Raw genomic sequence first — 12,904 nt, 5'->3', positions numbered from 1 at the left:
GGTTAAATAATACAAATAAACAGGCTGAATGCACAGTGTGAGATAGAAAATGTCAGTAAGGATGATCCTCTCGATTAAACATCAGATGAAATTTAGATACATTTGCAGGGATGGGGTATCCAGAAGAATGTGAATCTTTCAGAAAGGTAAGTTTTATTGTCATCCTGTAATATTGGTTGTGCTTAGGAAATCTAATGAAAAGTACTATCTAGATATTTTAAATCTGAATTCCTGAATCTCTGATTAGAGGCTGACAATATAGTGTATGAGTTATAAGACAATGACTTTCGATTTACAATTAAAAGTACGGATATGAGTAAGAGTTCATTAAATATGTTGGTGGGAACATTTAGAGTGATTAAAGCAGACCCAAAGAAGTATGATATGTGATATCCCTAAAAAACTGTGAAAATGTAAATACATGCTGAATAATCAACAGTGTTGGTTGTGTTCAGTGGTGAAGTACTGCTTCCTGCTGACTTCTGAAATTACTTTGTTAGCTGAAGGAAAAGTACTTTAATCCCTCATTAACCTTTGTAAATTTTCCTCCTACCTCTGGAAAACTAAGTATTTTTTTGACTGGTGAACTGAGAAAGAATAAATGTGAAACGAGTGACCTGAACTGCCCATTGTTTCTTTGAAGCTTTCTGGAGAAAACAATCTCATTTCTCCTTTCTGGTATCTTCCTGAAAATTAACGTACATCAGGTAAGTGGAGGTAAAAATTGCCTAGAAAGTGTTCCAAATGTTACATAGTATATTTTGGACCATAGATAGTAGGAAGAAAAGGAAGAACTAAACCAGGAGAGAATACTAATTTCTGGTTATGTGACTGGAATAAAAAGAGAAATTTTAGATTCTGATTCATGCTTATTATTTGAAACTTCAGTAGTGTGTTGTTGTGTGATGGTCTGTTTTTTGATGTTGTTTATTTTTCTCAGGAGTCATAAAGAATCTGTTCTCTGATGAGACAGAACAGGACCAAGTATTTTTCATAAAGCATGATTAACAGTTGAAAAGGCAAGTAAATAATACAACTGATTAAAATAAGGGAAAATGCTGACATAGAACTAAAATATATGGATCAGACAGTGCACAGTGAGACTTCTGCTCCTCCTGTCACAGTACTGTGAATTTGCAATATTGTTCTCTATTCAAACAATCCTGTTTAACATTATCATTTGACAAGGTTGACTCAAATAGCCTCATAATTTCTATAAAGTCATTGAAAAGATCTATGTTCAATAAAACTCAAGTGACAACACATGCTGGAGAGGTTGTGGTGAAAGGGGAACCCTCCTCCATTGCTGGTGGGAATGTAAACTGGTACAACCACTTTGGAAGTCAATCTGGCGCTTTCTCAGACAATTAGGAGTAGTGCTACCTCAAGACCCAGCTATACCACTCCTAGGTATATACCCAAAATTTCCTCAAGTACACAACAAGGACATTTGTTCAACCATGTTTGTAGCAGCTTTATTTGTAATAGCCAGAACTTGGAAACAACCCAGATGTCCATCAACAGAGGAATGGATAAAGAAATTGTGGTATTTTTACACAATGGAATACTACTCAACAATCAAAAAGGAGGAAATCATGAAATTTGCAGGCAAATGGTGGGATCTAGAAAAGGTCATTCTGAGTGAAGTATCCCAGAAGGAGAAAGACAAACTTGATATATACTCGCTTATATAGACCTACAAGATATGATAAACATAATGAAATCTACACACCTAAAGAAAATAATCAAGAAAGTGGACATGGGTGAAGATGATCAATCCTCATTTAGAAAGACAAATGGGATGTGCATTGGATGTATGACAGGAGTCTACTGCAAAAGGCATCTGAAAGACTCTACCTAGCAGTGTTTCAAAGCAGACACTAAGACTCATAACCAAACCCTCGGCAGAGTGCAAGGAATCATATGAAAGAAGGGGAGTTAGTATGATATGGAAACGATAGGAGCTCTACAAGTACCAAATATATCCGGGCACAGGGCCTTTTCTGAGACTGACACTCAACCAAGGACCATATATGGACCATAACCTAGAACTTCTGCTCGGATGTGTCCCGTGGTAGCTCAGTAACCAAGTAGTTTCCCAAAGTAAGGGGAACAAGGACTATTTCTAACAGGATCTCAAGGGCAGGCTCTTTGACCTCCCCACCCCCCAAGGGAAGAGCAGTCCTGTTAGGCCACAGAGGAGGACTTTGCAGCCAGCCCTGAAGATACCTGATAAAACAGGGTCAAATGAAAGGGGAGGAGGTCCTCCCCTATCAGTGGACTTGGAAAGGGGCAGGGAGGAGACCAGGGAGGGAATTGGGGATTGGGAGGGAATGAGGGAGCAGGATACAGCTGTGACACAGAGTTAACAAATTGTAACTAAAAATAAAAATAAAAAAGTCAATCAATTCTTTATTCATGCATCTTCAGATACCTGCTAAATTAATGAAATAAAAGGCATTGTCATATTCTATTACTAATAACAAACATAGCTCTGCAAACAATAAATGTTTAATATACATATGTTAAATTACTTGACTCCATGTTCTGGATATCCAACATAGCACGTTGACATGCCTTATTCACAGTATATTATTTGATGTACAATTTAGTTTGTAAGAACCTGAACAGAGAGATAATGGACTCAGCCAAAAACATCTTACCATCCTTTACAATAACTTTCTGCTTGTCCAGATGAGTTGCCAAATAAAGATAAATAGTAAGAATGCAATTTTCTGCTGTTGCAGTAACTGGAAGGGAAAACCTAAAAATGAAAATATGTTATCAAAAAACCCACTTCACATGTAATAAAGGCAATAAAATCACATGTAATAAAGGCAATAAAATGTTTCTAATTATTCGAAATATCTTCAATGCTTAAAATTCAAATTTAATTTAATTCAAATCAAATTAAACTATTTGTTTTTTGTAATTTATATTTTTATTTCTTACAATTAATTCACTTGTATACCAGGAGTAGCCACCTCCCTTGTACCCTCCCAATACTGCCTTCACTCCCTCTTCCCCTCCCATGCCCTTCCCCCAGTCCACTGATAGCTTAGGCCCTCTTCCTCTTCCCTCTGATCCTAGCCTGTCAGGTCTCATCAAGACTGGCTGCATTGTCTTCCTCTGTGGCCTAGTAAGGCTGCCTCCCTCCTCATGTTGAGGTGATCAAGAGCAGGCCAATGAGTTCAAGACAGAGACAGCCCCTGATCCACTTACTAGGGGAACCAATTGGCGATTGAGTTGCCATGGGCTACATCTCTTCAGGGGTTCTAGATTATCTTCATGCATAGATCTTGGTTGGAGTATCAGTCTCAGAAAAGACACCAGATTTTATGGTCCTATTGCTCTCTTTGTGGAGCTCCTGTCCTCTCCATATTTTACTGTCTCCCCTTTCTTTCATAAGTTTCCCTGCACTCTGTCCAAAGTTTGGATATGAGTCTCAGCATCTGCTTTAATACCCTGCTGGGTTAAAGTCTTCCAGAGGCCCTCTAGCTCCTGTCCTGTATCCTCTCTCCTCCTACTTCTGATGTTGACCTGTTTACCCTTCTGAATGAAGATTAAGCCTCTTCCCTAGGGTAATCCTTGTTGTTCACAACCCTTACCACCACCACAGGTGGCCTAACTAGGCCACAGAGAAAGAGCTTCCAGACAGTCGTAATGAGACCTGATAGGCTAGGGTCAGATAGTAGGGAGAAGAATACCTCCCCTTTCAGTGGACTAAGGGAGGGAGATATTGGGGGATGAAGAAAGGAGAGTATGACCAGGAGGAGATAAGGAAGGGAGAGTGTGACCAGGAAGAGATGAGAGAGGGGGCTACAGCTGGGATACAAAGTGAATAAATTGTAATAAAAATAATAAAGTAAAAGGAATAAAGATTCCTCCCCACAAGAAAAGAATGGATAGACAGCCTCAGCATTCTGACATATTCCATATCTAATATTGATGTGTGTGTGTGTGTGTGTGTACTCTGTATATTTTTGAGAAAGAAGCTGTTGAAATGGATGGGAAAAGAGAAAGAGATGAAATAGATACAAAAATACAGCAGAAAAGGAATAAAATAGATTACCTTTTCTTACAGTTTGGGAAAAAATATGTATGATATAGCTGCTCTCAAAAGATGCCTGTGTTTAGCAAAAATCTCCATATCACCTCATTGTTGTTCTTCATGCTTTCCCCCTGTGCTCTGTTGTATAACAATCCACCAAGCCAAAGCACCAAAAATATCATCAATAAAACAATCTAGTTGTACCTTGACATTTTATGTTCTATGTTGCTACTTGCAAAACATTTGCTCACATCATCTTTCTATTTACATATGAAGAAATGTGTCTCAGAAATCAAATTAACATAGCTATAACACCATGAATGCATATAATTTACTATTTTGCTGTTTATCATGAAAGCGAATTTATACTTGGAATGTTAAATATTGTATGTCCAAGATCATGATATTAGATGTCATTCCTTTCACCACTTTAATAAAAAATAGAATAAAAAGCTAGTATACTTCAATGTCAAATACAAACACATTTACATTTAAATATCTTACCAGTTATCTCTCTCATCACAAAACAGAAGCTCAGCAAAAAAGGAAACAGGTTTAGATGAACTGAAACTAATATGACATAGTAGCTCATCATTAATTCCGGTACTAGAGCCAGTTATAACTCTGCCTTTTGGAAATGTCACAGTAAGTGGTTGAATTTCATCATCGTCAAGAAGCATTACAGTGGGAATCTTGAATTGTAGAACTGAATTACTGTTTAAAAAATTTTTTTAAAGTTAAAATATCAACAATTAATTTGAATTAAATGCACATTTATTTTCTTAAAAAGCAACTATATACAATAGTATTTTTACTATTTAAACATTTTTTTTATATTCTCTTTCTGTATGTCCCCTTTCTTTTGTAAGATTTAAGGGAAATAAAATATCAGACAAAACAATATTGCTCCTAAATATAACCATCACATAAAATTATTTCCCTCCAACATATCCTAGCAAAGATTTGTCCAAAATGATCAGTTAACATTGATAAATTGAGGGGCAGGGAGGAGATGAGGGAGGGAAGGGTAGGACTGGGAGGGAATGAGGAAGGAGGCTAGGGCTAGGATACAAAGTAAATAACCTGTGATTAATATAAAAAATAAAAAGTAATAAAAAAGAAAACTAAAAATAGAGAAAAACATTGATGAATTGAATGTATATTTGTCCAAAATGATCAGTTAACATTTATAAATTAAATGCATATATATTAAATAATATTGATAAATTATATACTTGAAGAACTTTTAAAATGTGGATATTAATAAGCACCCCAAAATAAATATCACAAATAAATTTTGCCTATACATACTTTAACATACATTATGCTAGATGTTTAACATGAAATTTTTAACAAACCAAAAATTATGTAGAATCACTTTAAAATAGATTTGCTATTTATAATTCTGCTGCCAATAAATACTGAAACATTAGCTTTTTATTTCATTATGTATGTGTAAACATATAGCAAATAAGTATTATTAAATGGGAATAATATTCTCTTATCATTTTAATCACTGTGAATATCACTCAGCTAATAAATGAAACCAGGAAAAAATTTTTAACTGAATTTATTATATCTATATGGCACACCAGAAAAAATATGTGAAATTAATTCATAAGTACAGAAAAAAGCAACTTAGTTCTAATTAACTATCATTGAATGCATCATTTATGCTGCTGATTTCATGATATGTATATAACAAAGAAACTTAGTGTCATCATCTCCTTAACTCCTTTAACAGAATTGTCTTTTCATATTTTGAGTTCAAGTAGTTTTTATATTGATATCACCATACATTAATTAAAGAGCTGAAAGGTTAAAAGTTAATTCTTATATTAAGAAAGTTTCTTAAAAGGAATACTTTTTAGCAAAATAATTTTTAATTAATTTTTTTTATTTTTTTACATTACATTTTATTCGCTTTGTATCCCAGCTGTAGCCCCCTCTCTCATTCCCTCCCAATCCTACCCTCCCTCCCTAATCTCCTCCCATGTTCCTCTCGAGGGAGGAGCAAAATAAATTCTAAAGTACATTATTTGTAAACAAATAGATGTAAATGAGTCCTTATAAAGTAAAATCTTGACAAAACTGCAAATTGCAAGGATATGTTAAATCTTCAAAAAATGAGGTCTTCACAAATTGAACAACACTTAGTGCAAAGTCTGCGGCATCAACCATTATAACTTCCCAACCAAACAGAGAAAATAAATATCACATTGCCTTCTCCAATTTGGATATTTCATTAACCATGTTAATATATAATTATTGGTAATATAACCCATGTATACAGTCTTTCTAGACATCCAAAACTCACTATTTTGTTTCTAATACTCAAACACAACTGTCTTACTAAAGTTCATTCATAACCTAAATACTCATGTCCAAATAAATAGCAAGTTATTTATGCCTTCACTTGTCAAAAGAAACATGTGTAGTTCTCAGATTTTGCTGCACGAAAAACATTGTTATGGGTAATGTTAAGCATGGCTTATAGTACAGAACTGAAATTCTGTTTCTAGGATATATTATTGAGACAGTCAAGACCCACTCTGCAAAGTGAAGATGCACTACTAGAACATTAGCCTATATAATGATACATGTTTTCCTCCATCCTAAACATTATCACTCTCCCAAACAACATTATTGGTCTCAAACAACAAATATACAGGAAGGTAAACACCAACAAACTCAGTAATCCAATTAAAAAAACGAGGTTCAGAGCTAAAGAGAGATTTCTCAACAGAGGAATATCGAATGGCAGAGAAACACTTAAATGCTCAACATCCTTAGTCATCTGGGAAATTCAAATCTAATCCACCCTGAGATTTCATCTTACACCAATTACAATGGCTAAGATCAGAAACTCAAGTGACAACACATGCTGGAGAGGATGTGATGAAGGGAGAACACTCCTCCATTGCTGGTGGGAATGTAAACATTTACAACCACTTTGGAAATCAATCTGGTGCTTTCTCAGACAATTAGGAATAGCTCTACCTTAAGATCCAACTGTACCACTCCTGGTCATATATCCAAAATATGCTCAACCATACAACAAAGATATTTTCTCAACTATGTTCGTAGCAGCTTTATTCATAATAGCCAGAATCTGGAAACAACCTAGATGTCCCTCAACAGAGGAAGGATACAGAAATTGTGGCACATTTACACAATGGAATACTACTCAGCAATTAAAATCAAGGAAATCATGAAATTACCAGGCAATTGATAGACCTAGAAAAGATCATCCAGAGTGAGGTAACCCAGAAGCAGAAAATCACGCATAATATATACATTCACTTATAAGTAGATATTAGCCATACAATATAGGATAAATATACTAAAATCTATAGTCCTAAAGAAGTTAAATAGCAAGAAGGTCCTTAGCAAGAAGATGCTTATTCCACATTCAAAAGGGCAAACAGGATAGACATCTGAAGTGTGAGAAGACAGGTAACAGGACACGAAACTAGCACAGAGGGCCTCTGAAAGACTCTACCCAAGCAGAGTATCAAAGCAGATGTTGAGACTCATGTAAACATTTGTTCTTGAAGAAAGTTCCCCCTTACAATTTTGACTGAGTGTGCATAGTCTCTGGTTCAATTTTATTTCTGCTATATGCCTGGTATGGTTATAGAGAGGAATTCCTGGGGTGTGAGATATCATTCTTTACATAGCATTATATGGAATGGTAATAATACACCATGACTACTTTACCTGAGCTCTTAGTTTTAATAATACTTCTATTGTAGCATTTGGTTATTTCACTATAAATTCTTATAAGGTTATTTATATATTTTAATGTGTTTATATATTATTTTTTATTATTTCAACTACCATAGCTATTATTTTTCAATATTTCTATTGTGTCATTTGGTTATTTTAAAAGAGATTTTTCTATACATTCTATATTAGCCTACAACTCAAGAACCTCTTATGTTCTGGGATTACATCCACATAGTACCTTGCCCAGTATTTATATTTTCTACATTTTATCAATCATTTATTTGTTGTGATCCATACTAAATAAAAGGTGAGAAGTAATATTAATTTCACTTGTAATATACTTTAAGAGATACGGAGTGAGTGGGCAGCCTTGCCTTATCCCTTATTTCAGTGGGATTGATTTTTGTTTCTCTTCATGAAATTTGTTGTTAGCTATAGGCTTGCTGTATATCGCCTTTACTATGTTTAGATATGTGCCTTATATCCCTGATCTCTCCAAGACTTTAAATATGAATGGATGTTGGATTTTGTCGAATGCTTTTTCAGCATCAAAGGAGATGATCATATGGTTTTTCTCCTTAAGTTTGTTAATATGATGGATCATATTGATGGATTTCCATGTATTGAACCACCCCTGCATGCCTGGGATGAAGCCTACTTGGTCATGGTAGATGAAACAAAACACTCACAAGATATAAAAATAAATAACCGTGAGTCACAATCACATGCAACCTATAAAAGTTTGCAATCATAAGGATTCCACACTCTGCCCAAAGTTTGGCTATGAGTGTCAGTATCACCTTCTTTACCCTGGTAGGTACAGTCTTTCAGAGGTCCTTTGTGGAAGGCTCCTGTCCTGTTCCTTGTCTTCTCCCACTTCCAATGTCATTCTTGTTTGACCTACTGAATGAGGATTAAGCATCTTCCCTAAGGTCCTCCTTGCTGTTTAACTTCCTTAGGACTATAGATTTTAATATGTTTATCCTACATTATATGGCTAATATCCACTTATAGGTGAATATATACCATATGTGTCTTTCTGCTTCTGAGTTACCTCACTCAGGATGTTTTCTTCTAGCTCCCACCATTTGCCTGCAAATTTTATGATTTCCTTGTTTTTAATTGCTGAGCAGCATTCCATTTTTTAAATGTACCACAATTTCTGTATCCATACCTCTGTTGAAGGGCATCTTGGGTGTTTACATGGACAGAGTACCAGAATCCTTATGGAAGAAGAGGGAAAAAGAAAGACCTGGAGGGGACAGGAAATTCACAAGGAGAGTAACAGAGCCAAAACAAAGACAAAATAAACAAGACAAAACAAAACAAACAAAAAACAAAACCCTCATCCAAGGGCTACCTGCAGAGAGAGAAATCTAACCAAGAACCATGCATGGAGAGGACTTAGAACCCCTGTTCTGAGGAAGCCCATAGGCTTCTAAATTTCAAAATGGGCCCTTAGTAAGGGTTACAGGGGTTGTCTCTGACATGAACTCAGTGGCTGGTTCTTTGATCAACTCCCCCTGGGGGAGCAGCCTTACCAGGCCACAGAGGAAGACAAATGCAGCCAGTCATGATGAGACCTGATAAGCTAGGTTCAGATAGAAGGGGAAGAAGTCTTCCCCTACCAAGAGTCTAGGGAAAGGGCATAGGGGGAGAAGAAAGATGGTAGGTGGGACTGGGAAGAGACTAGGGAGGGAGATGCAGAGGTCATGCAAAGTGAACAAATATAAATAAATAAATAAATAGATAGATAGATAGATAGATAGATAGATAGATAGATAGATAAATAATTTGAAAAATAATACCGTATCCCACCCCAGAAAATTCTATCAACTGATTTAATATATCCTGGTACATGAAGGACATCCAGAATTTTGCAATCATGCACAAAACTAAGATATAGAAACCCTAAAACGAATTAAAAGGAAAATTTTGACTACCCCTTCTGCACAGTAAATTATTTCACTACATATCTAAAGTAATTCTGGATCAAGAAAAAGATATTTAAAAAAACAATATATTCTTTCATTTTAAAATATATAATATGATATACCTCATAATAAAAGAATATACATTTCTTTCTCCTTCAAGCTTTGAATGTTTACAAAAAATAGCAGTGCCTTGTCCTCTGCTTACAGCCCAAATCTCAAAGCATCTCTCAGCTGATATCATGTAGACTGTGCTATCTGATAGTAAACAAGCTTAGAGGAAACAGTAAAAAAGAAATTGATTGCTGATAATTTTGGAGCACATGGTACACATATGACCACATGTCTAAGACCAGAAGATGAATGTTAAGAGCTAAATATGGCCCCAATCAATAATTCTGACTCATGACTTTGGAGGACTAAGACACAGAAGATTTTCAAGCTGCAGTTAATGCATATCTTCCTGCCCATTTAGATACTGAACAAAAGATGCAGCTAAACTCACCAACAATACTGATCCATATAAACCCCAAGAGAACAAGGACTATTTCTAACAGGAACTCAATGACTGGCTCTTTGGCCTCCCCACCCCCCAAGGGAGGAACAGTCCTGTTAGGCCACAGAGGAGAGCTTTGCAGCCAGTCCTGAAGATACCTGATAAAACAGGATCAAATGAATGGGGAGGAGGTCCCCCCTATTAGTGGACTTGGCAAGGGGCACTGTGGAGTTGAGGGAGGGAGGGAGGGACTGGGAGGGAATGAGGGATCAGGACACGGCTGGGATACAGAGTTAATAAAATGTAACTGATAAAAAAAATAAAATTCAAAAAAAAATAAACTCCAAGAGAAAAAAGTAATGTTGTTTGTGGTATCAAAAAATGTTTTAAGGCACAAAGCTTGTGCTGTTTTTTTTTATACTGAAATTTTTAAGCTTATTTAAATGGCAAAAATGACTACAAATGCTATTTTATTTTTTAAATTGTCATTGTATAATAAAATGATTTAATAGTGCTTACCAACTACAGTAAGAAGTTCGATATAGCATATAATTTTCACATAACACAGATACAAACAAATAAAGAATATGTGGAAATTTCATATTAACAATTTACCTGAAATAGTTTTGTGGCAAAATTTTGATATCTACCCCAGCTGTGATATCCAAAGGAACAGGAGTAAAACATACAAATGGTGGATCAAAAAATATCTTTGGTAATTGTATCTCTCCAATCAGTTTTAATGTTGTATAGTCAGATAAATTATCATTTAATCGTATAGCAACGTCGGCTAGGTATGTTATAGGCTCTTCTACAAAAAAGTGCTACAGATTAGTTTACATACCAAATTATATATACTGTAAGCATTACTATATAAATGTACTATAATATTGTAGCTCAGTGGGGCATAGTAGTTTACGGAGGAACAAAGCAGCCTGAAGGTGGAAAATAAAAACTAAATAAAGCATTATTGAAAAAAATATATCTCCAAGTATAACTTGTCTAAAGATGGAGCAAATCTTTTTAATGTCTACTGTGTGAAGGGAAATGCACATAGAAGAGATGTTTACTACATATAGAGATGTTACTACATGAGGGAAAATAAATAATACATGGAAGGAGTATAACAGGACTTCTTTAAAATTTATTAAACTTATTTTGTCCAATGTACCTAACTTCAATAAATTTCTAAATCAATGATTATTAAAGACAAAAAAGACAGTAAAAGTCACATGAGAGATGTTCTTCAATTCCACAAACCACTAATCTTCCCAAATTTCTAAAACAATTTCATTATACTAAAAAAAGATCTTGCAAAATACAGGCAAAATATCAAATAAAATTTCAAAAAGCACAGTTCCAGATAATCTAGATATGTATGTACATTCTTCTCGCCACACTTCACATCATATGCTATACAGTCACTCATATTATTTCTTAGTTATTTCCAAATCAATTTCATAAATGTCATATGAAGAATTGAAAAAGCATACAAAACAATAATACAATAAATAAGAACTTATATTGTGCTTACACAAAGAGTAGAAATAGAATGACAAAATTTATAAATGTATTTAAATAATATGTTTTTATTAATCAGCTAATTTTCTGTTGTTTCCAATGCTTTAACAGAAGCTTCTAATACTTATGGAATACAGGATATAATGACAACATCAAAAACTACCTGAGGACAAATGGTGGGAACTAGAAAAGATTATCCTAGAAAAGGTATCCCAGAAGCAGATGCACTTATAAGGGGATATTAGATATATAATATAGGATAAACATACTAAAATCTGTACAGCTAAAGAAGCTAAGCAAGAAGTACCCTAGGTAAGGTGATCAATCCTCACTCAGAAAAACAAATGGGATAGACACTGGATAAGGGAGAAAACAGGGAACAGAACAGGAGTCTACCACTGAGGACCTCTGAGTGACTCTATCCAGCCATGTATCAAAGCATACGCTGAGACTCATAGTCAAACTTTGGGCAGAGTGCAGGGAATCTTATGAAAGAAGGGGGAAATGTAAGACATTAAGGGGACAAGGAGCTACAAAGGAGAGCAACAGAACCAGAAAGTCTGGGCACAGGGGTCTTTTCTGAGACTAATACTCCAACCAAGGATCATGCATGAAGATAACTTAAAACCCCTGCACAGATGTAGCCCATTCTCCATGTGGGTTCCCTAGTAATAGGAACAGGGACTGTCTCTGACATGAACTCAGTGCCTGGCTCTTTGATCACCTCCCCCTCAAGGGGGAGCAGCCTTACCAGGCCACAGAGGAAGACAATGCAGCCAGTCCTGATGAGACCTAATAGGCTAGAGTCTGAGGGAATGGGAGGAGGAACTCCTTTATCAGTGGACTTGGGGAGAGGAATGGGAGGAAAAGAGGGAGGGAGGGAGGGAGGGAGGGGACAAGGGAAGAGGCTACAGCTGGGATACAAAGTTAATAAACTGTGATTAATAAAAATAATTGTTTTTAAAAAACTTCCTGAAGAATATTAAGGGATTCTTGAAAATGGCATATGATGAGTGAAACTGTCTCTGCTTTGAAGAAAAGCTGTCAGGGGCCACTAGAGAGATGGATCAGCAGTAAGATTCAGGTTCAGTTTTGTCTCCCTACATGGCAGCTCACAACCAGTTTCAGTACATTCACCATTTGTTTCTGGCATCAACAGACCCCAGACACAAAGAA

The 12,904-nt window shown here is 35.6% G+C and overlaps 1 protein-coding gene across 1 annotated transcript in view; it reads right to left on the bottom strand.

The window, feature by feature from the left end:
• The window catches only part of LOC129670983 (cilia and flagella-associated protein 47-like), a 446,637-nt gene that overhangs the window by 289,063 nt on the left and 144,670 nt on the right, over positions 1–12,904 (bottom strand). Inside the window, 3 exon segments of the mRNA XM_055599611.1 lie at positions 2,664–2,764; positions 4,556–4,765; positions 10,823–11,018. Coding sequence (XP_055455586.1) covers positions 2,664–2,764; positions 4,556–4,765; positions 10,823–11,018 — 507 coding nt within the window.

This window comes from Psammomys obesus, unplaced genomic scaffold, assembly GCF_907164565.1.
Source record: "Psammomys obesus unplaced genomic scaffold, mPsaObe1.curated_primary_1811, whole genome shotgun sequence".
Lineage (NCBI taxonomy): Eukaryota > Metazoa > Chordata > Mammalia > Rodentia > Muridae > Psammomys > Psammomys obesus.
This window is presented reverse-complemented; position numbering and strand designations above follow the sequence as displayed.